The sequence below is a fragment of the Filobasidium floriforme genome (genome assembly GCF_021052385.1).
Source record: "Filobasidium floriforme strain CBS 6241 chromosome Unknown HD553scaffold_28, whole genome shotgun sequence".
In the NCBI taxonomy this organism is placed as follows: domain Eukaryota; kingdom Fungi; phylum Basidiomycota; class Tremellomycetes; order Filobasidiales; family Filobasidiaceae; genus Filobasidium; species Filobasidium floriforme.
This window is the reverse complement of record NW_025763649.1, coordinates 204437-230276: the sequence shown is the minus strand read 5'-3', so window position 1 is coordinate 230276 and position 25840 is coordinate 204437. Positions and strand designations below refer to the sequence as shown.

The 25840-nt window shown below is 52.8% G+C and overlaps 12 protein-coding genes across 12 annotated transcripts; 4 read left to right on the top strand and 8 right to left on the bottom strand.

The window, feature by feature from the left end:
* The first annotated feature begins 44 nt into the window (after positions 1–44).
* On the top strand, positions 45–1382 carry HD553DRAFT_353084 (uncharacterized protein). The gene is made up of 2 exons (XM_046183743.1): positions 45–510; positions 609–1382. Exons 1-2 carry the CDS (start codon positions 79–81, stop codon positions 1173–1175), a joined length of 999 nt encoding a protein of 332 aa, XP_046032835.1. The 5' UTR covers positions 45–78; the 3' UTR covers positions 1176–1382.
* Positions 1383–2051: 669 nt separating this feature from the next.
* On the bottom strand, positions 2052–3886 carry HD553DRAFT_337625 (uncharacterized protein). Its single transcript, XM_046182299.1, has 6 exons — positions 3870–3886; positions 3324–3744; positions 3193–3236; positions 3013–3110; positions 2710–2916; positions 2052–2643 (listed from the first exon to the last, which is right to left on the bottom strand). The coding sequence occupies exons 2-6, from the start codon at positions 3628–3630 to the stop codon at positions 2307–2309; spliced, it is 993 nt and encodes a 330-aa protein (XP_046032834.1). The 5' UTR covers positions 3631–3744; positions 3870–3886; the 3' UTR covers positions 2052–2306.
* HD553DRAFT_301450 (putative ribonuclease H) lies at positions 3875–6922 on the bottom strand. The gene is made up of 8 exons (XM_046178659.1): positions 6525–6922; positions 6360–6425; positions 6231–6299; positions 5517–6167; positions 5303–5421; positions 4902–5242; positions 4566–4817; positions 3875–4495 (listed from the first exon to the last, which is right to left on the bottom strand). The coding sequence occupies exons 1-8, from the start codon at positions 6804–6806 to the stop codon at positions 4086–4088; spliced, it is 2190 nt and encodes a 729-aa protein (XP_046032833.1). The 5' UTR covers positions 6807–6922; the 3' UTR covers positions 3875–4085.
* A 522-nt stretch (positions 6923–7444) lies between these two features.
* HD553DRAFT_364216 (histone acetyltransferase ESA1) lies at positions 7445–9843 on the top strand (the record flags this gene model as incomplete). The annotated part of the gene is made up of 4 exons (XM_046184044.1): positions 7445–7555; positions 7703–9216; positions 9323–9460; positions 9534–9843. 4 exons carry the CDS (start codon positions 7445–7447, stop codon positions 9571–9573), a joined length of 1803 nt encoding a protein of 600 aa, XP_046032832.1. The 3' UTR covers positions 9574–9843.
* HD553DRAFT_146736 (homoserine kinase) lies at positions 9842–11431 on the top strand. The gene is made up of 4 exons (XM_046176711.1): positions 9842–10640; positions 10728–10847; positions 10949–11068; positions 11167–11431. Exons 1-4 carry the CDS (start codon positions 9912–9914, stop codon positions 11275–11277), a joined length of 1080 nt encoding a protein of 359 aa, XP_046032831.1. The 5' UTR covers positions 9842–9911; the 3' UTR covers positions 11278–11431.
* A 291-nt stretch (positions 11432–11722) lies between these two features.
* On the bottom strand, positions 11723–12925 carry HD553DRAFT_353079 (uncharacterized protein). Its single transcript, XM_046183742.1, has 5 exons — positions 12692–12925; positions 12487–12623; positions 12163–12409; positions 12029–12099; positions 11723–11954 (listed from the first exon to the last, which is right to left on the bottom strand). Exons 1-5 carry the CDS (start codon positions 12793–12795, stop codon positions 11857–11859), a joined length of 657 nt encoding a protein of 218 aa, XP_046032830.1. The 5' UTR covers positions 12796–12925; the 3' UTR covers positions 11723–11856.
* Positions 12926–12941: 16 nt separating this feature from the next.
* Positions 12942–14597, bottom strand: HD553DRAFT_146626 (uncharacterized protein). Its single transcript, XM_046176709.1, has 7 exons — positions 14285–14597; positions 14127–14186; positions 13955–14006; positions 13746–13854; positions 13627–13675; positions 13513–13559; positions 12942–13443 (listed from the first exon to the last, which is right to left on the bottom strand). Exons 1-7 carry the CDS (start codon positions 14408–14410, stop codon positions 13095–13097), a joined length of 792 nt encoding a protein of 263 aa, XP_046032829.1. The 5' UTR covers positions 14411–14597; the 3' UTR covers positions 12942–13094.
* A 301-nt stretch (positions 14598–14898) lies between these two features.
* Positions 14899–16037, bottom strand: HD553DRAFT_146743 (uncharacterized protein). Its single transcript, XM_046176712.1, has 2 exons — positions 15468–16037; positions 14899–15387 (listed from the first exon to the last, which is right to left on the bottom strand). Exons 1-2 carry the CDS (start codon positions 15782–15784, stop codon positions 15165–15167), a joined length of 540 nt encoding a protein of 179 aa, XP_046032828.1. The 5' UTR covers positions 15785–16037; the 3' UTR covers positions 14899–15164.
* A 1-nt stretch (position 16038) lies between these two features.
* On the bottom strand, positions 16039–17521 carry HD553DRAFT_146695 (MSF1-domain-containing protein). Its single transcript, XM_046176710.1, has 5 exons — positions 17327–17521; positions 17082–17238; positions 16962–16976; positions 16784–16890; positions 16039–16692 (listed from the first exon to the last, which is right to left on the bottom strand). Exons 1-5 carry the CDS (start codon positions 17359–17361, stop codon positions 16374–16376), a joined length of 633 nt encoding a protein of 210 aa, XP_046032827.1. The 5' UTR covers positions 17362–17521; the 3' UTR covers positions 16039–16373.
* A 202-nt stretch (positions 17522–17723) lies between these two features.
* HD553DRAFT_319754 (ER membrane protein SH3-domain-containing protein) lies at positions 17724–19256 on the top strand. The gene is made up of 5 exons (XM_046181067.1): positions 17724–17827; positions 17900–18151; positions 18227–18274; positions 18368–18525; positions 18620–19256. The coding sequence occupies exons 1-5, from the start codon at positions 17779–17781 to the stop codon at positions 18905–18907; spliced, it is 795 nt and encodes a 264-aa protein (XP_046032826.1). The 5' UTR covers positions 17724–17778; the 3' UTR covers positions 18908–19256.
* A 420-nt stretch (positions 19257–19676) lies between these two features.
* On the bottom strand, positions 19677–22141 carry HD553DRAFT_289846 (amidase signature domain-containing protein). Its single transcript, XM_046178329.1, has 4 exons — positions 21808–22141; positions 20519–21737; positions 20167–20455; positions 19677–20105 (listed from the first exon to the last, which is right to left on the bottom strand). Exons 1-4 carry the CDS (start codon positions 22061–22063, stop codon positions 19983–19985), a joined length of 1887 nt encoding a protein of 628 aa, XP_046032825.1. The 5' UTR covers positions 22064–22141; the 3' UTR covers positions 19677–19982.
* Positions 22142–22365: 224 nt separating this feature from the next.
* On the bottom strand, positions 22366–24581 carry HD553DRAFT_277971 (uncharacterized protein; the record flags this gene model as incomplete). Its single annotated transcript, XM_046178020.1, has 4 exons — positions 22366–22609; positions 22671–22914; positions 22985–23784; positions 23848–24581. 4 exons carry the CDS (start codon positions 24579–24581, stop codon positions 22366–22368), a joined length of 2022 nt encoding a protein of 673 aa, XP_046032824.1.
* Between the last annotated feature and the right edge of the window lie 1259 nt (positions 24582–25840).

The following is a 25840-nucleotide window of genomic DNA, read 5'->3' as shown; positions in this document are numbered from 1 at the left end:
GTTCAACTTTACACTCAAATGCCCACAACTCCTTTCTATTCCCTGCCGTATACAAGTCATCGAGACCATTTGTTCGCCATGTCGATCTCGACAGGCACCCTGAACCTCAAGTTCATGCAACGGGGCACCCCGCTCAAAGCATCTCCGAGCGGCCCTTCCACCCCGACGCCCTCGACTCCCGGAACCCCCGTCCCCGCTTCCAAAGGTACATCCACGTCGAGGACGCTAGTAGCAGAACAAGATTCTGAATGGCAGCTCCCTGCTTCGAAGCTCAAGGCGTTGCAGGCGGGCGCGGGACCGAGCAGACCGACGCAGACGAGAGGGAGGGTGTCTTACGAGTCGTCTTATCTGCCGTTCCTCGAGCGCGGTCAGCCGGCTACGACGAGCAGTAGGAAGCAGTTGGATAGCGAGGAAGATGGGAGCGTAGATGATGACGAGGATAAAGGCGTAGGGAGCAGCAAGGTCATCAAGGGAAGGATGATATTCGGGCAATCCGCCAAACCGGAAAAAGTTCGTGCTACACCCTTCTCAATCGGACATGACCATACCATCATCACCATAACATAGCATGACAAGTGTATTGACCATTTATTTCAAATATTGCGCAGACAAACGACTCGGACGATGAAGAACCCTCATCACGCTCAAATCGACCCAACGCTTACGCTCAAGAAGCTCAATCTCAATCACATACCCGCTCGGGCCCGTCCTCGAGGCCCGGCAAACCCCCTCCTTCCACCCCTAACGGTAAAAAGCCTTCCAAGAATGGAGCCGCAAATGTCGATGTGAAACCGAGCTCGATGTCGAAACCGGACAAGCGCGGGTACATCCGTCCGGCAGGGTTCGATGATCTTCCCACGCCCGCCTCCAGGACGGAGGAGCAGGGTCAAGGTCAGGCAACGAAATCGAACCGGAGACAGAAACGAAAGTCGAACCAGGCCCCCGTTGCCGATGACGATGTCAAGACCAAGAGCCAGACTCAGGCAAAGCCAGAGGCGGACGACGATGATGACGAGGTCATCCAAGGAGCGAGGAAGCGGAGAAAAAAGTCCAAGTCCAAGAAGGACAAGGTTGCTGTCAAGCAAGCGGGTGCGAACGGGAATGGTGACGATGAAGATCCTGAATTTGAAGAGTTTTTGGAGGATCTCATGGGCGAAATCGAGGATGATCGATAGAAGCGAGGTTGTCACGATGGCTTGTAGCTTGTCACCAATTCTTATTGGCATGGTGTGGATGGGAACTGATTAAGACTCGATCTCATCGATATGACGAGCACTCTGTACTCGAATCCGTCAACTTGCGAGAATGTATGACCCGTTGTGACCGAGCAAGCAAGCGTAGAATTTGACATTCTTCGATAGACCTCCACCTAGAGTGATAGCAGTCCATCTTGAAACGCAAGGCGGAAGATCTTCGTCCGTCTACCCCGCGACTGCATCAGCGCCAGCATCTACACCTACACAATCACAGACGTTACCTGAAAAATCAGACTCCGAATGATGTGAAGAAGGTTAGGCGGAAGACGAGTCCAGCCGACGGTCGTAATGATATCAATGACAAGGGCAGTCGCGATGAGGGAGGCGAACACGATCAGAGTGATGAAGATGAGGTTGATGGGGAGCTGGCGCAAGGGGCGAAGAAAAGACAGAAGATCAAGCCCAAGTCGGATAGGCAAAAAGCCGCGGCGAAGATCAATGATGGGTAGGAGGATGACGATATTGACGAGCTCTTGAGGAAGATCATGGGCGAAATTGATCGCGACGAGTAATCCAGCCTCAGTCCAGCCTGATCGCCTTAGACAGCAGTATGATCCCGACATACCCCAATAGTTCATATTTGCGAGAGGTTACTGCTTGGGAATCGCCAACGATGTCCACCGCGGAGCTCCGCGCTGCTCTTGCTGATGGCAAATTCACTTTCTTCCCACAACTCTGCATTGTAATCCCGAAGAAACCCAGCTGCGACTTGTGTGTCTCGGATCCGACGGTTGATACCGTTTTCGACCAAAAAAAATCCCAAAACACAAGGCGACATGTTACCATAGCAAGGTCTTTCAAACTTGGAGATATCTCAGTCAAACCTATCCGGGTAATTTCACCGGACGGCAAGCATGCTGGAAAATGATCACTGACAAGACGGCCCGTCTGCACGGGTATCGATCGTTATGAGTCATGGTATAGACTTTATAAATACAGTTGTAATTAGAATTTGGTCCCGTAGGCTGACGAAGTGTTTGATACAGTAGGTTGTTTCGGAACGGGACTTAACGCATGGATAAAGGGAAATCCGGTCTATTGAGGCCTTCCCTAAGTCCTCTCGGTCATCTGACTCTCTCTCGGGGTCGTTTCCTCGACCTCGCTCGCACCTTCCACCCTCTCCACCTTGCCCTCCTCGACCGTCTTGGCCTGATGCTGCTTCCACCAGACCTCTTCCCGCCTCAACCCCCACTTGACGATCCACAAGCTCAGGACGGCCCAGACGACGAGCCAGATGAAAAAGACGCCGAGGATGAGGCCGAATGAGATGCCGAAACGGACCGTCCATGTGATAGCGGCGGTGACCCCGAAGTAGATTGCGGTCCCAAATGCCCACCAGGCGGTCAGATACCACATGAGGTCTTGCCAAGGGGGCGAGGCGTCGTACCTGATAGAATGATATCGGTCGCCACATCAGCTTCCACGTCAGGCTTGCACCACAGCCGAGACATACCTCTTGTTGACTGCCTCTCTAAACTCCTTGCCATGCCTGAAATCGACCGCTCCAATATCCTCAAACATGTAAAAGACTGCCGGTTTCATCCGAACTCCTGGAGCGTCCGAGGAGCACCAGAACGGGCATTTGGGGCGGAACAGGGAGATGAGGAAAATCAGACCGACGGGGCCGACGAGCATGGGAGTTGACATGCAGAAAAAGTCGCTGGAAAAATGAGGATGTGGTGAGCTCGGTGAGCACTCACTGCGAGGAGATTGGCAGCGGGATACTCGTAAGGCGGAGAAGGAATGTCGAACTCACGGCATAGGAGGTTTGACTGCCGAAGCGATCGCCAAAGGCAAGGCAAAGATCAAAAGTGCGTAGCTGTATAGGTGCATGGTGAAATCCATGTGCCAGCGCTATAACACAAAAAGCATTTTGATCAGCTTGCACTACCCGAGCGGTCTCGCAGCTGGAACAGGTAGATGACGTGATACTCACAACGGGGTCGTTGAGGGGTCCGTAATACGGTCGGTTCTTCCATACTGAGGATGGTCCAGACGGGGATACAGTCAGCCTTCCTATTCTCGCTTCTTTCAACTTTTATGAGGGAGAGGTTTGACCCAACTCACGCTTCCAGGTTCTGAATGGGCCATCAAAGCTGCTCGATACCCCGAGTGTCGCCGAGGAGATCCCAATAAGTTCACGTAGGGTCATGTGTGTGTTGTCCTTCAAGACGTAGAACAGTATACATGGGAGGGCCAAGTTGCAAAAGAGAATGAATCCTGCGTAGGCGAGGTTGCTCCATTTGCGGTGCCACAAGTTGAAACCCTGGATTAAAGGGAGTCCCGCTGGGTGCTGATGAACGGTATGGTTCGGGTGGTGATGACGGCTGTCCCGCCGAGGTGGGTGAGTTTCTTGTGGAGTTGGCTCCGTCATGGGTGTGTGGCTATACGGTACGTCGTTGGTTTCTTGACCAGGTGGACGTGTCTAGGATATCTAGGATCGAGGTGCATATTATCTGATGGATTGTCCGAGTGATGATAGAAGAGAGTGAGTGAGGAAGTGAGTGGGGGGGGGGGAAGAGGGGGGCGACGCGAATTTGAGCGATCAGTCAGGATCAGCTGAATCCCTTATCGCGCCCGAACGGAAAAATATGACGTCAACGCCACGAATAGATCTTTGCGCCATGGGAAACCTTAAACGCTCATATATGCTCTCGACAACCTCGTCGTTGCCAACTGTAAAACTCATTACAATCCCCGTTGTCGTGGCACGAGTATAGATACATGAAAGCCCTCAATACATACCGTTACGTATTCTATCGTTCCGCATCGCGCTCGATATCGGCGCTACCTGGATCGCCTTGTAACCAACCCCCCACTGCACCGTCTCTATTTTCCCGGCGCAGCATTCTTGACGCAAAAGAAGGCCATCCCAAACCTCGCCTGCATGACGGTCTCTTGCAGATCCCTCTCATCCTGCCCCGTCCACTTTTCCTCTGCAGGCAACCCGTGGATCCCGGACTCGCCCAGCTTCTTGTACTTGAATTCGAACGCCTTGCGCTTGTCGTTCAACCGGACGGCAGGGCGCGGGTCGCCGTTCCCGGTCATGATGATCAAGACGGTTCGAGGTGGCAAGGCGGCGTGAATCTTGACGAGACGGGCGTTGAGCTGGCTGAGGGCGTGCTCAGTCGCCGATTCGTCGTCGTTCTCGTCGTCTTGGATGTCAGCAGCAACGTCACCCTCCACCTCAGGCTCAACCACCCCAAGAGGTTTTGAATCGCTTGCCCTCGGCGTGGTCCCTACGATGTCCAGAAGGTCAGCCAAGGTCCCCTTCACCTCAAACTGCTCCACCCACTTCGTCCGACTCACATTTCTGCGCATTCGAAAGCTCAAACATCCTCGCAAACGTAAAATCAAAATCCTCCACATTCTCCACCAGGTTCTCGACGACCTCGTCATCGTCCTTGCATACGAAAGCCCTCGTCGCCCTCATCCGCGTGGTGGCGTTACCATAATCGCACAACAAGGACGATCGACCGGGTTGTTTGGAGTCCCTGGCGTGTCGGGCGAACTTTTCAAAGATGGTCTCCATGTCTTCCATCGTCTCGCCGAAATCGGGACCTGCCAGTTCGGGAGGAGTGAGTGATTGTAGATCAGCAAGCGGATAACATCGACAATCCAATCTCGGCGTTTCGCGCGACTCACCTTCGATGCACTTCCTCCTCAGCAGATCCAAACATGCCCTCGCGTCCTCTTCCGAATCGTGTCCCTCCCCGCCCTTGTTCTGAATCTCCCTTCCCAACCACTTCCCCGTCAAAAACTTCAGACTCGGTTTACTCGGTCTCCCTTTGGCGTGGGGGAACAAGATGGCCGTGTCGATCACCAGCGGATGACGGATTTTCATGCTCAACAGGTCATTCTCCAGCGAATGACCCACGAGGATCGTAAATGGTGTGATCAGGTCTGGCCGGGTTAGGAAGGCGGTTTGGACGTCCGAGAGGGAGAGGGTAGCTTTGCTAAGGATCTCTTCAGTGATGCCCGACCATCTTGATGGGTGGTATTACTGGATCAGCTCGGTGTACGTCAACAGCGTACAGCCCACTCACTGGGTCTTGTAATCGACAACTGTGCCTTCGGGCTTGACGAGCTCATCATAGACCACCTTGCCCGTCGCATAATCGATCGCTGTCACTCTGGTCAACTCGTCGCCCTTGGTCGTCATGCACTGCGAAAAGCCACCCGAGCAACCACGATCGATGGTCAGCATCCAGCCAAGCCGTGCTCTCAGCGGTTCGACGATAGGGGAATGTTCAAACTCACCATCTCACAATCTACAGCCAAAACGGGATACTTTCCATCCTCCGGCGCCTTGTCGGCCCTCTTGGTCTCCTTCCATCCTTCCGGCAACGACGACCCCTTCTCCTGTCCACTTGCCGTGTCCGCGTGCTGCCAGGGCAAAAACACTTGATTCCCCCTCTCGATCGCCTCCTGGTCGCCCTTCATGAACGCCACGACCGTCACCGGAAAATAACTCGGGATGGGGTATTCGTTCTCAATCATTTGATTCGGGGTCAAGAGGAACAAGACCGGGTCGAAGGCGTCCTTCTCGCCGATTCCGTTGTTGGCCCCGGAAGCGTCGACCCTGCGCTTGAAATCTCGCTGCTTCTCCCGATTCCTCCTCTCCTTTTCTTTCGGCGGTACGACCGTGCTAAGAAACGTGTTCACGGCCGGGTGGAACCTGTATTGATCTCCCGGTGCGCGGGTCGGAAGGGCGTTGGAAAACAATTTCGCCATTTGTGGAATCTTCACTTTCGGTGTATCCGAGGTCATGTCTGAGTCTGAAGGTGGGGGCGGGGTGAGGGGGAAAGGTAGGATCTGGGATGGTTTGAGGGTATTCGAGGGGAGTCCTAGGTGGGTCGGGAGGAGACCTGGAATGAAAAGCGTGACGACATGATCGACGCTACTGCGGTTCTGCGTACAAATCGTATCAGACCGGTTGCTGCAGTAGATAGAGTCCGTAACGAAACTGCTCACTTCGACTTTCATCCAGTTGGGTTCAGGGATACTTCCTGTAACGAGGTGTTCCACCAGATCCCGTACGGACTATGTCGCAGCTCGATTAGCTCAACGGCGGCGATAGGTGAAAATGCTTTGTGAACTCACAGCGATGGTGATATTTTTCCCGCTCCTGAAGCCGGCTGTAGCGTAATTCAAGGTAGGTGGCTTTTTCTACCAGACCGAATAGACGATATTTGCAGCAGCGGAATAGGATGACATGGCGCATCAGCGAGAGCAACCAGAACACGAGCAGGAAACGACCCGACTTACAGCCTTCTGAGCCTCCTTGACGCTCGCCTTTTTCATCTTCCTCTTTGCGTCCCTCGACATGACCTGTTCGAACCCATCGGCGAGCACGATCGATTGCCCCTCCCGTTCGTCCATATCCATAGGATTCGGCTTAGGACTAGCCTCGCCATCGCTATCTTCGTCGTTCAACTTGGTCTTCTTCGATTGAGATGTACCGTTCGCGGCGTTGTTCTTACGAGACGGAGAGGGGGACGAGTCGGTAGTCTTCCGTTTGTGACCAACTTGAAGCCATGGTGGGTCCATCGGTGAGAAGCTCTTTTCGTGGGAGTTTTGGTGTCACGGAATCGTTTCTCTTTGGAGCAGCCTGGAAGTCTACAGATACGGCAGGAACAGTATATGTAGTCCCGAGTCTAGCTGTGCTGATTGGTTGTCCAGATCTGAACATGCTGCAACATGCAACATTGAATTGTCCATCAGGGGTTTGTCGCTTCCAAAGGGTTTGACCGATCTTTTTGGCTTAGTCAGCGAAAAAATAAACATTTCTCGGATCCGAAGGACTGCAGAAGGCGAGGTTGACAAACGAAACCAACGTCCCTTCGACCGATCAGTCTGGTGGTTGCGCAGACCCTTGTCTTATACCGCCCCAGTTACGGTCTTCATATTACTCGAGAGATAGACATCCTACTGGCCGCTATCTGCGCGGTACTGCGGTTCGGAACGATCGAACGGACAGGTCGTTCTCTGCGTTCCCGCATCCCGACCTCTCGTCAGGCTCTGGCGAGATTGGCCATCTGGACTGAAAGGGTGGCAGCTCAATCTCCACTCACCTAGAAACACGAGCTTCGGTTGAGAGATAAGAGGATCAAACTGAGCGGCACACTCGTACACGTACTCGGCGGACGCAACACGTCGCAGACATCACACAGTCGAGACCACGCAGGATGCCCACGGCGACTCCATCGACGCCTAAGGCCGGCCGGGCGAGTAGCTCGGTCCCGCCTGAGAGTCCGGGAAAGGCTGGGAAAGTACCGGGTGGTCAGTACAAGATCGAGGTGAGCTGGTTTAGAGATCATAACCTTGTGGCAGTCATGATGATGCTGACGAGATTCTATATGTGCATCTCTGACCCGGAATCTCGACCAATCTAAACAATGCAATGAAACACATCCCGTTCTTTGCATATTCAAAATCCTTCTCAGGACGTCGATATTGGAGTGAAAATCTTTGTCCGTAAACCAGGAACGAACGGTGACCCCGAAGAACGCTGGTCCGAGATCCTCTCCACCCGACCCAAACCGCGGTCCATCTACAACCCCAAGAAACCCACCGACGACCCCTTGGACGAGGTGGAATATTATGTGCATTACACCGAATTCAACAAACGTCTCGATGAATGGGTAGGCGGGACGAGGTTGGTCTTGGAGAGAGAGCTGGAATGGCCAAAAACGGCAGGGGAAAAGGAGAAGGAGCGGGAAAAGGAAAAGGAACCTAAAGAGAAGAAGACGCCAGGGTCGGCCAGGAAGGACAAGGACAAGCAGGGCAATGCGAATACGGGAAGAGGGGCCAGCCCGGCTAATGGTAGCTTGCGCAAGGTCGTCGGGATGAAGAGCGTCCGGGCTCAAGGTGGACCTGCGGGGAGGAAGGGTAAAGATGCTAGAAAGGCTACAACGGGAGGCAGGACGACAACGGGGCAAAAGAGCGTCTCTGGCAAGTCGTCCAGTAGCGGTGGAGGCGCCGACAAGATGGACGTCGATGGGGACGACGAGGATGAGGACGGATCGGGGAGTAGCGATGATGATGCCGAAGGCGAGGATGACGATGATCGGGATGCCGATGGGGATGTGGACATGGACGCTGCCGCTAATGGTGGAGATGTCAAGCCCATCAACAAAAAGTTGACAGACCGAACGACACCCGGTGAAGATCTCGACGTTGCCGCCCCGTCAAACCCGCTTGCCGCGCAGACGTTGAGCAAGGATGACGAGATCCGGCGATTACGAACGTCCGGATCGATGACACAACAACATTCCGAGGTCTCTAGGGTCAAGAACTTGAAATCCATTCAGATGGGCAAACACCGCGTCGAGTCCTGGTATTTTTCACCCTACCCGATCGAATACGCTCATATCGACATTCTCTACATCTGCGAGTACTGCCTCTCGTTCTATCCATCCCCGCTCATGCTCAAGCGGCACTTGACGAAATGTCAACTCCGGCACCCACCGGGTAACGAGATCTACCGGGACGACAAGGTCAGCTTCTTCGAGATCGATGGGAGGAGACAGAGGACGTGGTGTAGGAACCTGTCGCTGTTGTCGAAATGTTTCCTCGACCACAAGACGCTCTACTACGACGTCGACCCCTTCTTGTTCTACTGCATGGTGTCTAGGGACGAGAACGGGTGTCACCTCCTGGGATATTTCTCCAAGGAGAAGGAATCCGCCGACGGGTACAACGTGGCCTGTATCCTCACGTTACCGCAACATCAGAGGAAATCGTACGGGAAGTTGCTCATCGAATTCTCATACGAGTTGAGCAAAGTCGAGAAGAAGCATGGGAGTCCAGAGAAACCGCTCAGTGACTTGGGGCTGCTGAGTTATCGAGCGTATTGGGCCGAGGTCATCGTGGGGATGTTGTTGGAGACCAAGGAGGAGATCAGTATTGAGGAGATTGCCAACAAGACGTGCATCACCCCGGCGGATGTCATGCATACGTGAGTAGAAGGTTGCGTGCAGTATGGTCGCAATGGATTTTCCCCGAAAGAACACCCCTTTGAAGCTGACATCAAACTCCGAACTCGATTATTGTCAACGCAACAGATGTCAAGCTTTGCACATGATCAAACAGTATAAGAACGGATATATAATCAACTTGACGGACGCCGTCATCAGCCAGTACGAGGCTACCAAGAAGAAGAATCGACATACCCTTCGGTCGGAAAATCTGAAGTGGAAACCGTAAGTCCCGCGCTGTCTTTTTCGGTTTGTGACAAAGCAGCGAGGCTGATAGCAACGGTTCCCTGCTTGACAGACCCGTCTTCACGAGATCCCAACTGGCCTTCGGGTTCTAGGGAACTCCGGGACCAGCAGCTATTCCGCCTTTCGGTTCCTTATCTTCGAGATCTCCCGCACCTCACTACACCTCACGATGATGACAACTTTGTATTCAATTTCGGAGCATTCTGCGGTAATCTATTGTACCTACGCCAACAAGATAAATGGCAGTTATATCTGTTGTATCGATCCCAATTGTCAGATGTCTTCGGGTCCGATCAACGAGATTGCTGATTGCTTCCGTCGCGAGGGCAAGTTGAGAGTGACCAGCAGCTTGATCTTCTCTCGAAGTCAGATAGCAGCGACGTCGTGACCACTTCCCCACTCATAACTTGACACCCGTCGTAGCCACAACATGTCATCCATAGAATACGACAAGTACCTCATCGGTGTACCGGCCACCACTGCCAACGTCGGACCTGGATTCGACGTCGCCGGGATCGCCTTGACCCTCTCCCTCAAGCTCACCGTATCCATCCCTAAACAAAAGCCAGCCGAGCACTCTCTTCCCGTCATCGAGTACACCGGGCTCGACAGCGAAAACGTTCCCTTGTCTCCTTACAAGAACCTCCTCACACGGGTCGCTCTCTACGTCCTGAGATGTAACGATATCCCGACTTTCCCCTCGGGCGTGCACATCTTGGCCAACAACCAGATCCCTTTCGGACGTGGACTGGGTTCATCAGGAGCTGCGGTCATCGCCGGTGTCCTCCTAGGTGACCTCTTGGGAAACCTCAAACTCGACAAGTCCCGATTGCTGGATTTCGCTCTGATGGTAGAGAGACACCCAGACAATGTCACCGCGGCGCTCATCGGCGGGTTCGTGGGGTCTTACCTCAAAGAACTATCTCCGGAAGAGACCAACGCTTCTCAAATCCCCCTTGCCGAGGTCTTGCCGGAGTACCCTCCTGATGCTGGGGAGAACTGGGGTCAGGATCCTCCCAAGCCGCCCAAAGGAATCGGGCATTACGTCAGGTTCGGATGGGCACCCGAGATCAAGGCGGTCGCTGTGATGCCTCAATTCGAGTTGGCCACTGCGAAGGCTCGAGGAGTTTTGCCAGAAAGCTATTCTCGGAAAGATATGGTGCGTATGGGTCTTATACAGCAATAACTGACATCGTCGCTCTATGTGAGCTCATGTCATATCATTCGCTATTGTACGGTCTTTTAGGTATTCAACCTGCAACGACTGGCAGTCCTTACCACCGCCCTCTCACGATCACCTCCCGACCCAGAACTTATCTACGAAGCCATGAAGGACAGGATTCACCAGCCTTACCGGATGGCCTTGGTGAGTCCTTGAATCAGACTGACACAAACAACCCTGAGAAAGCAACGTCGAGCTGATCACATATAAATACCATGACCCCCTACAACTGTTCTGCTCGACAGATCCCTGGTCTCCCAGAGATCCTGGCCTCGTTGACACCGCAGACGCATGACGGGCTTCTCGGGATCTGTCTGTCAGGTGCAGGGCCAACAATCTTGGCTTTGGCCACGCACGACTTTGATGTAAGTCAGCCCTGGATCTATGCTTCAGGTATTCATCAGCATACTGATCTGTTCAACCTGGATTTTGTGACATGATCGCGCGTTATCAACCTTGACAGGACATTGCCAAGAAGATCAAACAGATCTTTTCGGAACACGGGGTGGAGGTCGCTTGGGAGTTGTTGAGCATAGACGAGAGGGGAGCCTATGTGGAGAAGCTAGAGTCGTAGGGCGAGATCTCGATCTGATCAGATAAAAGAGGCATTATTTGGACACATCTGTCATGGGAACACCTGTCATCTCCCTGTCGGATTCCAACAGACATTTCGTCTAGGCCGACCTACCACTCCCGTCTCGGTGACCGCCTACTTTGAAGCTTTACGACCTTTCTTAATTTGCGAATTGACAGCGTTAGCCGATATTCATCCATTTCGAGATGGCTACTCTCGCTATCTTGAGATTCGTCAGATTATTCGTTGCTTCATCTTGGTTTCACAACTTCGCAGCCTTTGAGATTTTAAGAGACCCGGGGTGTCAATGCCTGAGAGACGTCCGGGAAACGACTTGATGTCGATTTCAAAGTCGGTGGTATCTCGAACGCGCGGTTTCGAACGGGAAATCTCAAGCGTACTACACCATTGGGAACTGTACTGCTGGAATGGCCCGCCATGGCTGTCACCCGTGCATCTTCTATCATCTATTGCCGTGAAAAGCTCATTATAGACATTACCCCAAGCCATACAACCTCGATATAGATACAAAATACTGGCCCCTCGCCGCACTTCCATGACGCCTGCTGCTCTTCGTGCTCATAGAATAGCATTGATCTTGTTCCAGATCGTTGTCGTCTTGTAGAAATCGGACTGGTCCTTGTCCAGCTTGACCTGGTCGATATCGTTCTGCGTAGCTGCGGTCGGGATGACAAGGAAGTGTGAGGATTGGTTGACGTATTCTTATTTCGAAAGATGGCGAAGGACTTACTGATGAGGATTCCTTCCGCATCGCTGTCTAGTAGACGTAGACCGAGGTCCGTGAACGCCTTAAGACGGCGGCTGAGTCAAACAGATATTAGCCTGAATCTTTCGCCAAGATCTAATTCACGATCTTCAACTCACGCCTTTGAGTTGTCCTTAACGACTTCCTTCTCGACATTCCACTCCTTCGCTTGCTTATTCTCCTCCTCGCTCTCCTTGATCGCCATCTGCTTCTTGGTCATCAAATCCTCTTGCGCCTGCTTGCGTTTTGATCCAGAGTATACGTCCTCGATAAGCTTGGCGAGCTGGTCCTCATACTCTGCTTCTGTTCCTGCTGTAGCTGGCCGTCTAGCTGCCTGTCTCGCTTCGCGAAGCGTTTCTTGAAGTGCTATTTATCTTGACACGAGTCAGGTTCCTGGGCTCAGACGGTCGTGGAACGCTCGTCGAGCCGACTTGAAGGCTTACATTCGAGTTCCTCGTTATTCCTCCGGATCTGGTATTCTCGGGTCTCCTGCGACCCTTGCAAGATAGCCTCTGCAGTGTGGACGATTTTGAGATCGTCTTCCAGGTTAATTAAAGGTTTTAGTCTGATAAAGCTCTCTCTGAGGAGATGACAAAGTGCAGCCTGTCAGACGGAGTTAAGTCTCGAACTATAGCTCAGAAAACTCACCTAAGCTCTCCAAAATCTTTCTTGGTCTTGGCCATGACCCCTTCCAACGTTGTTGGCATCAGACCGTCCTCGTTCGGCAGCCCTTCGTCATATGGGTCTGCCATAGTTGGTGACAGGCGATTTCCGACGTAATTGAGCTGTTGTCGGTTCCGTCTGTGTTGCAAGGAATGTGTCTCGGCGGACACTCCAATTCAGCAGGTAATAGAGTCCTGGATAGCTAAGTTTGAGAATGCTACAGCTGGTCGACCGATCGACCGGGTTGTATTCGATGTCGAGCTCATGTTTGTTTACAATCTCATTGACCGAAGTGCAGAAGCTTATCAAGAAACTATGACGCGATAGAATGACGTGTATATTGTCACTATTTAGCATTGTTATTGATCGCAGAGCGCCTTAGTACCATCTATGCAGCAACGCTACCTTTCCTCCATGCCTTGTACACCCACACCGCAGCCTTCTTCAGATCCAAATCTCCCCTCAGTCTGCCCGCTCCGAGGTTGACCTCCATCTTGCCTTCCCACTTGTCCCCGTAATGCAATTCTTCTACTTCAAATCCCAGCGCTTCGACCCGCTTGAAGAAGTTCTCTACCGCTGGCCGTTTGGCGTAGTGTCCGGTCGTGAAGAATGCCACACCATCTTCGGATAGCGAGCTCGTTAATGTGTGGAGGAGATTGTCATGTTCGTCGTGTAGCCAGAGGTTGTCGGCGGAGATGAACAGGTCAAACTTTCTCTCCGGCTCAGGAAGGGTCGCGCTGTAATAACATGAACAAGACTCGTCAGATATGAGTCGGCCTACTCACCAATGAGATGATGATACGTACATTAATGGGCCGACATCGGCTCCCCATAGGTAGGGCATACATTGTACCTATGGAAGAATCTCACAAGAATTAGCTCGGCTGTCTTACACCTCCAGCGCAGCCACCGTGACTCACAGGACACCTAGCCAAAGCCTGGTTCATATCCACATTCCTCTGCAAATTCCTTCACAAGAACACTTTTGTCAGTAAACTACTCAAAGGGTTCCTAAGGTTGACCTTGGCGGGCGACTCACTTAATCAACGCCTCGTCGGGATAATCCGTTGTCAAGACCCTCTCTGGTGGATTCTCCGACGTACTCGCTAGTAAAGTTGGCAGAGATGTCGATGCGCCGATCTCCAATACTGTCATGAACATGAACGAGACAACATTTCGCTGCTGTTAGCAAACTCATCTCGCCAACCAACCAACAGGGAATGAGACGCTCTGTGCTTCTTCACTCACTTCGTTTCCCAGCAAACGGTACCCTGCCTAGCTCTACCAACTCCGTCATGACCTGTGAGAGATCCAAACGATCCCAGATTTCGTCGATTCATCATCTCTCTTCCATGACAACGAGCTCCTCCATGCCATGTCGTCTTCTTGCCGACTTTGGCGATAGAAAGCGCGGACTTACGAGCCCGCTGTTGAATATCTGCGAGGCAAGCTGAGTGAAAGCTTTTCCCTCCGCCTCGGGCTACTAGATCGGTGGAAATCGTATACGAATTTCCGATATTAGCTGTAAGAAATTTACAAGCCAGTCTGCAAGGTCTCCAAGAGGGGGAAAGAGCTCACAATGACGGTCCTGACAGGTCCATAACTGATCTCAGAGACGTCCGGAAGATACCCTTGATCGCCAAATAGCGTATCACATCCATCGCCCAGAAAGACTTCATGCTCTTGATCGATCTCGTCCGGCATCGTAACTTAAGTACTGTGGTCGGCTGCCGAGCTATCAGCAATTCCAATTAGAAGGTGAATGTTCCCAGACCAGACAGGACGATCGAGGTGGTATTGCAACTCGCAACATTGCATCTTCGAACACCCTAAATTCACGTTGCTAGCTTGGTTTCCGTTCCAGACCTCTGGCTGACGCGAGCGCACACGATAGTGCCAGTGAAACCCCCCTACATGGTCCTGCATGGCAAACAGCTCCAACTCATCAAGCTGTTAAGTCTCCGAAGCTTGATCACCCTCAAGAAATTCCGTATCTACAATCCTTGGGAGCTAAACGGTTGAACCATTCGATATTGGGTCAACAAAACCATCGTATATGACGTGTACGCGAGAATAGCTCAAAGCTGCTTGTACTTGATCGTAAAGGTTACAGAGCCTACAAACACCCTGATGACGTACGCCGTAAGGTTGATATGGGTGGTAGAAGATGTCGAAGCCGGCAAATCAGCTGTGGAGACGTTATATACCAACCTTGTGTTTGACAAGTCCTCGCAATCGCTGCGATTACTCGCTGTCTGGGCGTGATTGCCGCCGGTCTTGTCCAGCATGGTATCCAGCTGCTCAATTGGGAAAACATACAGTTCAATGAAGACACCGAAGAGGGTCAGTTGGTAGGAGCCATGTATGAAACGTTGTCGCGCAGAACAATAATGCGCTATCAGGCGGAGGAGCAGAGGCAGGCCTGTTGACCCCTCAACGTTTGGGCCCGACTTTCGAGTCAGTAATGGCCTCTTTCTTTGTCGTAGCACCGACCAATCGTGATCAGGGACGCTTCCGACAGCTCCGGTACAAAGAAGAGCCACCTCGTCAAGGTATGCGCCCCCAACGACAGCAATCGCCTGACACGGGCCCAAGCGCTTGATGACAAGGCAAGCAACCTATGCCAGGCCAAGGCAGGCTTGGTAGAGGTGGTGGCAGGGGAGGTGGCCCATCTGGCCCGTCTGGCTCGGGAAGCAAGTAGGCAGGTGTGCGATAATATCAGTTTCTTATAACATTCCGATCTTGGCCCTCCTGACGCTACCCGTATCCAACCGGTTTCGATGCAGCCAGCTTGCCGGCAATCACTACGGGGCTGTCGGCTGCGGTGTTGAACTCGACACCTTCTAACTCCAGAGTCTGGGACAGGTCGAACGATACCGTTGTTCTACCATAGCCAAGAAGATGAAGAAGCCCGTCGGATCCATCGGAACGTAAGCGCAAGATCACGAAGTCGCACGGGAGATACGTAAGGCTTTGAAAATCGCAAAGGATCCCGTCGACCGCGGTGCAGTTACTCCTCTCGCTGATGGCTAGAAAGTGTACGACCAGTCGAGGAGGTGCCACCCCAGGCCGGGCCATAGGATCAGTTGCGATAGCTGTCTGGAACCGTCGCCTGAATAATCGACGGAAAGCCTCGGGACAATCTTTAATACAGCCCTCAACGTTGTAAGATAGCGAAACCGACTGAAGTGGTCCGATCCACCTCTAGCCTTCGGGATACATGTCTGCCTGCCATGTTTACACATCTTCCGATCCGTGAAGCCGGGGCCGGCTACCTCGGCAACAAACGTCAAGCCAGAAGGGGCCGAGCGCAAGAGTAAGCTTGCGAAACCATCAACTCGTAATCGTGTTACAGTCTATTTCATTTTATCTCATCTGATGTCATGTTGTTATAGTATTGGGTATAAGAAGCGTCGCGGGAGAGGGGAGTTCGTCAAGAGTCGTGGTGTCGTGCCGTGATTGCGATCCGGGCGGGGGAGAACCCGCCATAGGAATTTGTGTCGTCCAGTTGTTGAAATGTCTGTTTTGTTTTGTTTCGAAATGCTTTTCTCGCCTCATCTCTCACTGCACTCTCCTCGGGCCACGAGTGGAGTATCGTCGGAGATCGAGTGGGGTCGAGTGTTGCTTGGGTTTCCGAGTTTGGCGGAGTTCGAAGCTGCACCTCTGTTCAGCTTGTGCCCACCTCTCCAAGCTCCGCCTTCCTCTCTTCCAACATCTTCTTCACCTCATCCAGCACCCCCGTGAAGCCCATCCGGCCCTTCTCCGCGTTCTCGCCGAATCGATCTACGCTCCCACTCTCCAGCTTGTTCCCCACGCGCTTGAGAACCTTGATCATCCCGTTCGACAGAGGTTCACCATCACCTGTAGTCGGAGCATATCCCGGACAGCCGGAGGGCGGCGAGGATATATGGGCGCGTTGTGAGAAGAGGGTTTGAGTTGTGGGTGAGGTGATGGAGGGGGTGTAGGAGATCATCTCGACGACTTGCCTATAGAGTGACATGATCGATGTTTCGTCAGAGTCAAGGTTCAGTTGTTGAGACCAGCAACGATACGAAGAGGCCGGAAAGTTGAACGTACATGTACTGTGACAACGAGAGGTTGATGGAAGCCATACTTGTGATCTGGTTGATAGGATCCACGTAGATGACTTCCCGAATGAAAGCCTCTTCTACCACCCCAAGTAGCTGACGAATAGCGAACGGCAAGGATCAGCATCCCTGAAGTCCTAAACTAATCGAGAAAAGCTGATGCCTACTCGCATGATCCATTTCTGATTTCCCCGAGAAACAAGTCGATTCCGAACAAAAGGAGGATACAAATTCAGCTCAACAACCTGATCAACCCATTCCGTGCCTCCCAAATCAATGAAACTCACCGGTATAGCCTGTTTCACGCCTACCAGACGTTCCGTTCTGAGTACCCCCGTATCCACGTTTACTGATCTCGATAGGACATCGATCGAGAGGACGTGTGGAGAGTATGGGTTTGGGTATTTCAGCCAGAGGCCTATTGTTGTTGTTGACCACGAGTGACTGAGAGTCGGACGGGAGTCACGGTCAGCTGGCTTTCCTGATCGGTAGTGTAAAATCCACAACAGGCCTCCGAGCTGCTTGAACTGACTCGTATGGGAACTGTTGCTCGAATAGCCGGACCATGATGGGTCAGAGTTGCGGTTCCGCGAGCGAGGTGAATGTAAGGGCGGGCGACGGCCGGACTTGTCCTAAAGTGCGCACTGCTCGGTGATCATCGAGCGTGGCCCGTGGTCTTCTTCCCTACGTTTTGACGAGTACAAGGGCGAGTGTTTGTAAATGAGAGTTGACCTGGTGGAAAGTGAAAGATGGAGGTACAAAGGTTGATCAAGTACAAGACCGACCGTACCAAGTGCCGAGCGAGTGAATCATTGAAATTTGCTTCCGCTCAACGAGAGCAAGCTCGTCACCTTTCGCCGGCTCCGCAGCAGCTCCATCGACATCCAACCATTCTCATGTCATCCCATGTTCCTAACCCCAAACCACCCGGCCAGTTCAGAGCATCATCCATCTGCCATCTTGCTCTTACAAGTCGACGTGAAAATGGGCTGGCAGACACATATCGTAACATGTTGCACATGCTTCTTGGCAGGCAAGTTACAGACGCCGGTCTGGATCGCTAGCCTACAAGCCTACTAACCCTGCTCTCACTAAATGCTTATAGGCTCGACCTTTCACCACTGGATAGCAGACCATAACACCCTCTGGACCAACCCCACAACGGAAGAAGCCGTCTCTCGAGCAGTCCGCTATTACACCCTACTCGGATCGGTACGGTATACGCCGTTACCGTACATATGGCTCGCGATCGCTTGTATCGCCGCGGGAACGATGGCATGGAGGTCTATTAGGGGTTTGACGAGTTCGAAGGGGGAGAAATTCAACGGAGGGTATCTGTTTGATGCGGCATGCTGTCGTGAGTGCCCGTGCTGGTTGTTGGAAGGTAGCCGAGATTGACCTGATAACCGGTTGGCACTGTCATTTCCTACAGTACTCCTCGTCCGAGTAATCGTCACTCAGGCTTCCGACGTATTCCCTGGTAAGTGCTCGCTCGCCTAGTAATACTCTGGCCCCATCTTCAGATGCTCGTTCGAAGCTAACTTTCGATCGCCCTTCCAATCCCCTCTTACAGCCGTCCTCGCCCTCTCCTCTTCATCCCCATCACCCTCAACACCCAACCCATTCATACCAGGTTCAAGGGAATATCAAGCCATAGAAAATTCAGTTCGAAGGCTGGCAGGAACGAACTTGACCATCTCGGTCCTCCTCACCGGAGTCGCTTGTCTACAGGTGAGTCGTGATTTCCGTTACTCTATCGCTTCGGGTATCGCGACGACATGTATCTGACTTGTCCTTATCGTCGTACCCTTGCGATGACGAACAGGCCGGAAGGTTCTACGCAGAACGTTCAGCTGCCAAAAAACGAGCTCAATACCTCTCGACCCAACCTGAATCCTCATCCGACTCCTCATCGTCAGGAACTCTAAAACAAGCAGCCGCCGCTGTCGAGGATGCTACCACTCCTGTCCCTGAGTACAGCTCAGGATCTGTAGGGTCGGCAGGTTCGTCGGCAGGTGGGAAGAAGACGAGGAGGAGAGCACAAACGCCTTATAGGGAGATGACGGAGGAAGAGTTGTTGGAGCTGAACCAGTCGGAAAAGCCGGCAAGATGAAAATGGGGACGGAATTTTTAACACAACTCACAGGCGATCTGTAGTCTGAAAGGGAGATGGGGAGTAGAGATCATACGCGAGGAGAAGGGAATAGGGGTCTTTCTTGCTCTGGATTTTCCGTCTGATGGGTTGGTCAGGACCATGGTGATTTCGAGTGCAACGTGTACGCAACAGATAATTTAATTGATCGATCGGTCAAAAGCGATTTCCTGATTGACAAGACGCCATGATATACCACAGTCGAATGTAATTGAATTCGAATGTACGTCGAGCGACAATACACCTCACACATGCATGTACTACAAAGTGATAATCACGCTATCAATAATAAATTGATCCAATACCTCGATCACAATGGACTAAGTGTCAGGTCGTCTTCCGCCTCGTTCTCTGAATCGCAGACGCAATCGTACTCCAACTCCCCCGCCTCGCCCCTCTTCCTTCGCCTCGTCTTCCTTCTCTTCTGCCTGATGATGTTCAACCCGACCTTGTTCTGAGCGACAGGCCCACCGCCTCTAACACCAGACACCGCGGCCCGGGACTCGGCAGGCTCGAGAACGACTATTCCCGTACATCGTCCCCAAAAGGTATCTGCACTGGCGTAAGTGATTCGACGTTTCGCGCCGCTTTCTTTTCGAGAACCGCGGCCTGAACATCGTCGGCCGTGAACCCTGGGATTGACATCGCCATTGTCGAGAAAGATGGGCAGAGCTAGTTTGACGGGCGGGGCGGATTCAGCGCGGGATTCGACGGGCATGGTTTGGTTTTTGTGGGAGGTGATAATTGGCTAATACCGACTTCGGAGACGAAATGGGTGGATGAATGGATCAGGAATAAGGGTTCAAGGGAGATAACTAGAATACAGAGATGGTCGAGATGCATCGTGATCGTCGCTTCTACTTCTTCTACTTTATATACATCGAGGACGATTCGATACGCCCACCTCCTGGTTCCGGCTTGACAAAGGAGGTCATTGTCGTTTCAGTCTCGCTTTGGGGATCACCCTTTCGCGATCATCCCCGAGGTTGCAACGCGCAGCAATGATGCATCACAGCTTTTGATTCCGAACACCACATCATCTCCGCTTGTTGCCGATCACCATATCCTTGACTCCACCTCGTTGCGAGGGCGAAGGTAAAGCGTCGTCGATCATCCGCATGATCCCGATCGCCTTCTCTTCCTGGAATGGTTTGGTGACCTGTGCGAGACGGCTATCAATACGTGTACCAGAACAAAATGCAACACAGAACAAGACTGACCACTTGTATGCCGACTGGTAGGCCTTTCATCTTTTCGGCATCATAGATGCCCTGATCGTATAGCGCCTTCGAGATCATCCAGCTGCCCCGCTGCGCATCTCGATCATCTCGCCACCTGTTAAAATCGGGTCCGTCTTCCCTCTCATGAGAATCCTTGATAGGATCGACACGAGTTACTGGTACGCAAGCGACGGGATATTCTAGGACGTTGAACATGACCGTCGCTGCGCAGATCATTGATACTTTGGCAGCGGCCCCATGAGGAACAGCGGGCGATGCTTGTACGGGACTGTCATACGTCGGGATCATCAGCCATAAGGAGAGATCTGACCTGGGGTATCGCGCGACCTACCAGATAATGGCATCCAGGTTCTCTGCGTTCCACACACGACGTTTCCAAGCTTCCCTGAATTCGTCCCGCTTGACAATCCACTTGAAGTAATCCCCTGCCGATTTTCTACCCGCTGCTTTCAAGATGATGGCCATCATCCAATCCGAAAGGAAATGGGCGGCGACGAACGACAAGATCGCCCTCAGGAAACCGGGGATCCGCGCCGATAACAACGGTAGCGTCAAGGTCGGATCCACCTTGTCTTTGCCCAAGTGCGGGTTGGTGAGCCTATCGTAACCATCCGCGCTCGACATGCCCAGGAAGATCTTGATCGCTTCTACTCCGCCCAATTCGTCGGGAAGGTACAGCCTCTTCAGTTCGACCTGTTCAGCGGGATACTTTTTCTTGATCGCCTCGACGGATTCTAAAACGGCTCTGTAGCACGCCGGGGACGTCTTGACGAACCCATCCGCCAGGAAGTATCCGATCCTAAGCGGTCGCTTTCGCTTCTCGACAACGCTCAAGGGGTCAAACCAGCCGGGATCGATTGGTTGAGACATGAACCCGATCGAGTCTATCTCATCTCGAAGTTTCACCTGCCGAGCATGGTCTTCTCCTCCGGCTGAATCCATATCGCTGTGTTCCCCGTTCATCCTGAGCGTATTGGTGAAGTGGGAAAAAACGAGCTCGAGGTCCTGTGCGGTCCGCGCCATAGGGCCATATACGCTGACCACTCCCTCGAACCCTTGAGCGAACTTGACCGAGCCTTCCACAGGCCATCGCCTAGCCGTCGTCTTCAACGAGTACAATCCGCAGTAACCCGCAGGAATACGTAGACTTCCGCCGATATCCGATCCCAAGCCGATGGGGGTACCTCCGCAAGCGAGTAGAGCAGCTTCTCCTCCTGACGAGCCACCCGAGGTGTACGCAGAGTTGTAAGGATTCGTCGTCCTTCCCCACAAAGGGTTGCAGGTTTCGAAGGCGAGCATCGTCTGGGGGATGTTGGTTTTAACGAACGGCACAGCCCCTAAATGTTTTGCGACTACAGCTAGAGCTCCATCGTGCTCGATGACCGGCCTGTCTAGCCACGAGGAGAAGCCGAGGGTGACCGAACTTCCCTTGACCTTGAAATGGTCTTTCAAACTGATCGGAACACCATGAAACGGCCCGACAAGCTCTCCCGTCTTTTCAAAGTATCGGTCCAGCTCTTTGGCCCTCTCGGTCGCCTCCTCAAACAGCACTATGGTCGAAGAGCAAGACTTGTCAAGTCGGAACCGCACCACGGGACCCATTTCGCGCTGCAAACTCACCTTCGGTCAAACAGTTGGTCTGTTCATGCGCTTCCTTTGCCTTCCTAATAAAAGCGTTCAATACCTGTACGGCTGTCCACTCCTTTTCTTGGATACCGTAGACGATACCGGAGATATCGCTAGTCAAGATGTCCTTGTCCAGACTTGTATCAGTCGACTCGAGCGGGAACGCTAACGCCTTGTCCCTGGCAGCGACGTGAGCTCGAGCTCGACTCGCAAGATCAGCACGTTGTTGAAGATCGAACGGCCACCACATTTTCGTCGGTGCAAGGTTGTGTGAGATGTGTGAGCTTGCAACTGTGACGATGTCGACGCTGACCGACGTGTAGCTCTGTCCCCCGCTCGTGCTTATATACTTCTGCAGAGCGCAGAGCGATGATCGACGTTTCCCCGGCAACCGAGGAGAGGTACGATCAACCCAGGCAGACGCGGAAGCAAATTCGAATAACCGGGTTGATTTATTTCCGGCGCCGGTTACAGAGGGGTATCATGTTCATGCTGCTCTACCTTGTACAATCCGATCGCACATATGCTACAGTAGTGATTGTGTGTATGTCTCTATCCTATTATCGGGTCTTCGATCACCTCTTCCTCTACCTTGTTCTGGTTCTCCCAGTACATCTCCTTGCCCTCGAACCTCCTGCCGAGCCATTCGTTCATCACGTTCGAGATCCTCTCTTCCTGGTTTCTCCTCGCGTCGTCGTTGAAACAGACCATCGCCATCGACGGGTCCGCATCGATCTTGGCCAACACCTTGCTTGCTTGGCTAGCCTGGTTCAGGGTGACGAAATGAGACGGCGTTCTGGTGACCATCCCGGAAGATCAGTCACGTGACGTCATGCCGAGGTCGGACATCTACTTACCCTCCTGTGACGTAGAGATACCTAGACAGCATCTTCATTGCCCATTCCCTAAGATTCAAGGTGATCGATGCGCTATCACCCCGCGTCACAGCTTCCAAGCTGAAGTCCGTATCCCGCCAATTCGAGGTCAAAGGTAGATGCGCGATCTCAGAGTCTACCGTGGCGTTCTCTACCTCGACGTCCTTTGCCGGGAAGAAGGCTGAAAGGCCGCTTCTTCCTGACTGGTTGATAAGCGCATTGATCACTACGAGATGACACCTGTCTGTATCAGTCTCACTGGTCCGATCTTCTGCAACCGACCTCGCTCTACTCACAACAATCCCCACATCGCCAATCTGCAAAGGCCAAATGCTTGAACATCTCCTCGGCAGGCACGTTCCGCGTCCCGTTCACAAACGTCTCGCCCAGACACTGCTCGACCTTGAACATGCACGTCTCGGGTCCTTCCCGTTCGTACAGTTGTATAGGCGGCACATGACCGTCCATGGAAGAGAAAGAGTAGGTTGTAGCTTTAGGTGTTTCCCAATTGCCTTTCTTGAACGTAGAGTCCATGTCCTTCAGGGTATCCCGGTCTAGTTTGACGACCAGCGTCGTCCCGCTCAAGGTCTCCAGATTGAGCAAAGACTTCAACTCGGCTCTCGCCGCTTCGCCCCAAGTACCGATCTCATCCGAGGGGTCCAAATTCCCCATCTTCCCTACGGCCCAAATCCATAGCAACGCCTCTCTCCACCTCTCGATTCTCAGATGGGTCACCATGAAACCCATCTCGATATCCCCGTTTCCAACGGTAACCTCTCTGAACGGCCTGCTGGAAGCCAGGGCGATCTCTTCGCCAAACATGTGCATGGCCTCGTGAATAATAGGTTTACTCAACGTCTTCGGAAGGTGATGCAAGTAATGTCGGCTCCTGTCCGGGAACCGACGGCTGAGTAGATAGTTGGCGTGTTGTAGTCCTCCCCATTCGCCCGTGTCTGTCACCTTGGTCGGATCGAAGATTGCGGGGACGCGCAGCTGGAAAGTATCGTCAACGCGTAATACGGAACCGAAGGGAATCGAGTAGAAATCCGAGGTCGTCAAAGGGGCCAAGAGGAGCATATCATCGTTCATATGTACGCTGGATAATGACGATGTATATCAGTCATCGGCCATGGGTTTGTGAAAAGGGAAGGCGACTCACCTCAAATCGCTAACACCCTTAAGCCAACCCATTTGCCACTCAATAGCAAACGAGTTGAAAGTAGGTACGGAATCACGCTTCCATTCATCGGCGTCCTTCCATCGGATATCCGATTGCGACTCGTTGGAGGGTTTAATCCCGCCAAAGCGAGATTCGGGAAGCTGAAAAGCCTCGGAGTGGAAGTGCATCTGCAGCTCGACCTGATCCGACCTTGTGGACACGTCATCGTCGAGCAGCGGGACGAGTTTGCCCTGATCCAGCCATGACGGCACCTGACCCATCGTCCACGGCCGATCTGGAGACGGCGTAACATCGCTCGTCGCATTGTTGGCGAATCCGATTCCATCCAATTGCATGTCTGCCGTGACGAGATGAATCCGTCTGAGACCGCTTCTCCCTTCAGGCTTGGAGAACGCATCGACAACGCTCCGAATAGGATAAGGGCCCATCCCATTATCCCTCCAATGTCTCGCCAAGTTTGATACCCTCTTACTGAGCCCGTACCTCTCCGCCTGTCTGTCCCGTTCGAGCGCCCAGAGCGGGTCAGACCCGTTCACCCAGGTCATGACCACGTCCAACTCGGGTGCTGGGGGCAATGAAGGTTTGGTCCAGCCGTTGTCGATGAACCCGTACATGAACCAAGTTACAAGCTGAGTACCACTAAGACCTGTGACTGGTCTCAAGGCAGGGTATGTTTTCGGTTGTCCTGGATGCTGATCTGGGTCGACGACCATGTACAGGTTCGATGCCTCGGTCGACGTTTCCAACTCGTCGCGGCCTTCCGCGTCGGTAGTTAGAGTCAAGCCGAGCATATCAGTTACCGCCTGATGCGATTCGTCAAGGGAGGTCAAGTTGTTGAACTCTAGGATGCCATCCCGAAACACACCCGATATGAAGCTCGAAGGTGATGGCGTCCCCGGTGGATCATCGATCAACATATCCTCATCAGCGACGGAGGTACTTGTTGTACCTGCTTCCGTGAGATTCGTGTTGATGATGACCGACGATGGACCTTGATCGACATCTTGAACTGTCCTCGATGTGAGCCGAAGACATAGGATGGTGACCAGTACGACTAGCATATTCAGTAGGGCAATCCACACCCTCAATCGTCGAATAATTCCCCGCCGTTCGGATTGCAAAGGTCGATGAAACGGCACCGGACGGCTATGTGATCCGCCCTCGAGCTTACTCGACAACGAGTCGAAAGCCGAGCCACCGACATCCTGAGACGATCTCGAGACTGGGCTGGATCCATCCGGGGACGAATCGTAATATCCATCTTCCTTATCCTCCTGATCGCTCGTACGCAGTTGGGTATATCTCGAGTTGTGCCCGAACGCGGCCAAGCCGGTGGTATGTATCTTGTTCAAGAGCCGGGATATCGACATGTCCGTAGGTCATAACTTGGCTGTCCAGAGAGCCTCGGTCGTAAACTATCTCGAACGCTGTGGGCCAGGCGTTGTCGTGAGGTATAAGAGGATAACTACTGCAACCGTGTTTGTACCTGCGAAACGGTCTTGACTGAATGTCGAACCCCGCAGTTTCCCTCCAGCCTCCAGCCTCCGATGTCGTGTGACCCGGCACATTCAATGTCGCAGGCCCGGTCGAGGGTTAGGAATAGGTATGTCCATCTTGATCACCGTCTCGCAGTCGTCTCCGGAAGAAAGGGGGTGTCAGACGACCTGCGATAAGTAGACGGACAAAGGGTGGGGGAAGAAGAGGAGGAAGGAGGAGAAGATGATGGAGGCCACGCGACAAGGACACGAGGAGGAGGCTGCCGCATACACACACGCTGCCGAGGGGAAAACAAAACTACCTGCTACTCCCCCGCAGCACAGACACGAATCTCAGACTATAATCAGGTCTCGATCTGACCGGTGGCCGCTGAATCGTAGTCAACATGTTTCGGCCAGGAAACAGGTAGGAACGTGATCAGGAATAGAAATTAGATACAGTTTTATAAAGTTCAAGAAGGCTCCGCTCCTCAGGG

Excerpts from the sequence above, each read along its gene's own strand:
- HD553DRAFT_146743 (XM_046176712.1), bottom strand. The coding sequence starts at position 15,784 with ATGGCCCGGCCTGGGGTGGCACCTCCTCGACTGGTCGTACACTTTCTA. Across the intron at positions 15,388-15,467 it reads TCGAAACCGGTTGGATACGG|ACGGGCCAGATGGGCCACCT; the intron begins GTAGCGTCAGGA and ends TTCCCGAGCCAG.
- HD553DRAFT_337625 (XM_046182299.1), bottom strand. The coding sequence starts at position 3,630 with ATGACGGAGCCAACTCCACAAGAAACTCACCCACCTCGGCGGGACAGC. Across the intron at positions 3,237-3,323 it reads CCCATTCAGAACCTGGAAGC|TATGGAAGAACCGACCGTAT; the intron begins GTGAGTTGGGTC and ends GACCATCCTCAG. Across the intron at positions 2,917-3,012 it reads GCAGTCAAACCTCCTATGCC|CGACTTTTTCTGCATGTCAA; the intron begins GTGAGTTCGACA and ends TCATTTTTCCAG.
- HD553DRAFT_353079 (XM_046183742.1), bottom strand. The coding sequence starts at position 12,795 with ATGGCAGACCCATATGACGAAGGGCTGCCGAACGAGGACGGTCTGATG. Across the intron at positions 12,624-12,691 it reads AAAGATTTTGGAGAGCTTAG|AGAGAGCTTTATCAGACTAA; the intron begins GTGAGTTTTCTG and ends TCATCTCCTCAG. Across the intron at positions 11,955-12,028 it reads TGCGGAAGGAATCCTCATCA|CTACGCAGAACGATATCGAC; the intron begins GTAAGTCCTTCG and ends TCCCGACCGCAG.
- HD553DRAFT_353084 (XM_046183743.1), top strand. The coding sequence starts at position 79 with ATGTCGATCTCGACAGGCACCCTGAACCTCAAGTTCATGCAACGGGGC. Across the intron at positions 511-608 it reads AATCCGCCAAACCGGAAAAA|ACAAACGACTCGGACGATGA; the intron begins GTTCGTGCTACA and ends AATATTGCGCAG.
- HD553DRAFT_301450 (XM_046178659.1), bottom strand. The coding sequence starts at position 6,806 with ATGGACCCACCATGGCTTCAAGTTGGTCACAAACGGAAGACTACCGAC. Across the intron at positions 6,426-6,524 it reads TCAAGGAGGCTCAGAAGGCT|AAAAAGCCACCTACCTTGAA; the intron begins GTAAGTCGGGTC and ends TCGGTCTGGTAG. Across the intron at positions 5,243-5,302 it reads GTTGTCGATTACAAGACCCA|ATGGTCGGGCATCACTGAAG; the intron begins GTGAGTGGGCTG and ends CCACCCATCAAG.
- HD553DRAFT_289846 (XM_046178329.1), bottom strand. The coding sequence starts at position 22,063 with ATGTGGTGGCCGTTCGATCTTCAACAACGTGCTGATCTTGCGAGTCGA. Across the intron at positions 21,738-21,807 it reads GACCAACTGTTTGACCGAAG|TGCTGTTTGAGGAGGCGACC; the intron begins GTGAGTTTGCAG and ends CTTCGACCATAG. Across the intron at positions 20,456-20,518 it reads AACCTGGATGCCATTATCTG|TCCCGTACAAGCATCGCCCG; the intron begins GTAGGTCGCGCG and ends GACGTATGACAG.
- HD553DRAFT_146626 (XM_046176709.1), bottom strand. The coding sequence starts at position 14,410 with ATGCCGGACGAGATCGATCAAGAGCATGAAGTCTTTCTGGGCGATGGA. Across the intron at positions 14,187-14,284 it reads GACCTGTCAGGACCGTCATT|CCCGAGGCGGAGGGAAAAGC; the intron begins GTGAGCTCTTTC and ends CCGATCTAGTAG. Across the intron at positions 13,855-13,954 it reads ACCGTTTGCTGGGAAACGAA|TATTGGAGATCGGCGCATCG; the intron begins GTGAGTGAAGAA and ends TGTTCATGACAG.
- HD553DRAFT_319754 (XM_046181067.1), top strand. The coding sequence starts at position 17,779 with ATGGGCTGGCAGACACATATCGTAACATGTTGCACATGCTTCTTGGCA. Across the intron at positions 17,828-17,899 it reads TTGCACATGCTTCTTGGCAG|GCTCGACCTTTCACCACTGG; the intron begins GCAAGTTACAGA and ends AAATGCTTATAG. Across the intron at positions 18,152-18,226 it reads GTTTGATGCGGCATGCTGTC|TACTCCTCGTCCGAGTAATC; the intron begins GTGAGTGCCCGT and ends CATTTCCTACAG.
- HD553DRAFT_146736 (XM_046176711.1), top strand. The coding sequence starts at position 9,912 with ATGTCATCCATAGAATACGACAAGTACCTCATCGGTGTACCGGCCACC. Across the intron at positions 10,848-10,948 it reads AGCCTTACCGGATGGCCTTG|ATCCCTGGTCTCCCAGAGAT; the intron begins GTGAGTCCTTGA and ends TCTGCTCGACAG. Across the intron at positions 11,069-11,166 it reads TGGCCACGCACGACTTTGAT|GACATTGCCAAGAAGATCAA; the intron begins GTAAGTCAGCCC and ends CAACCTTGACAG.
- HD553DRAFT_146695 (XM_046176710.1), bottom strand. The coding sequence starts at position 17,361 with ATGGTCCGGCTATTCGAGCAACAGTTCCCATACGA. Across the intron at positions 17,239-17,326 it reads GAGCAACAGTTCCCATACGA|TCACTCGTGGTCAACAACAA; the intron begins GTCAGTTCAAGC and ends TCCGACTCTCAG. Across the intron at positions 16,693-16,783 it reads CTCTCGTTGTCACAGTACAT|GCAAGTCGTCGAGATGATCT; the intron begins GTACGTTCAACT and ends GTCACTCTATAG.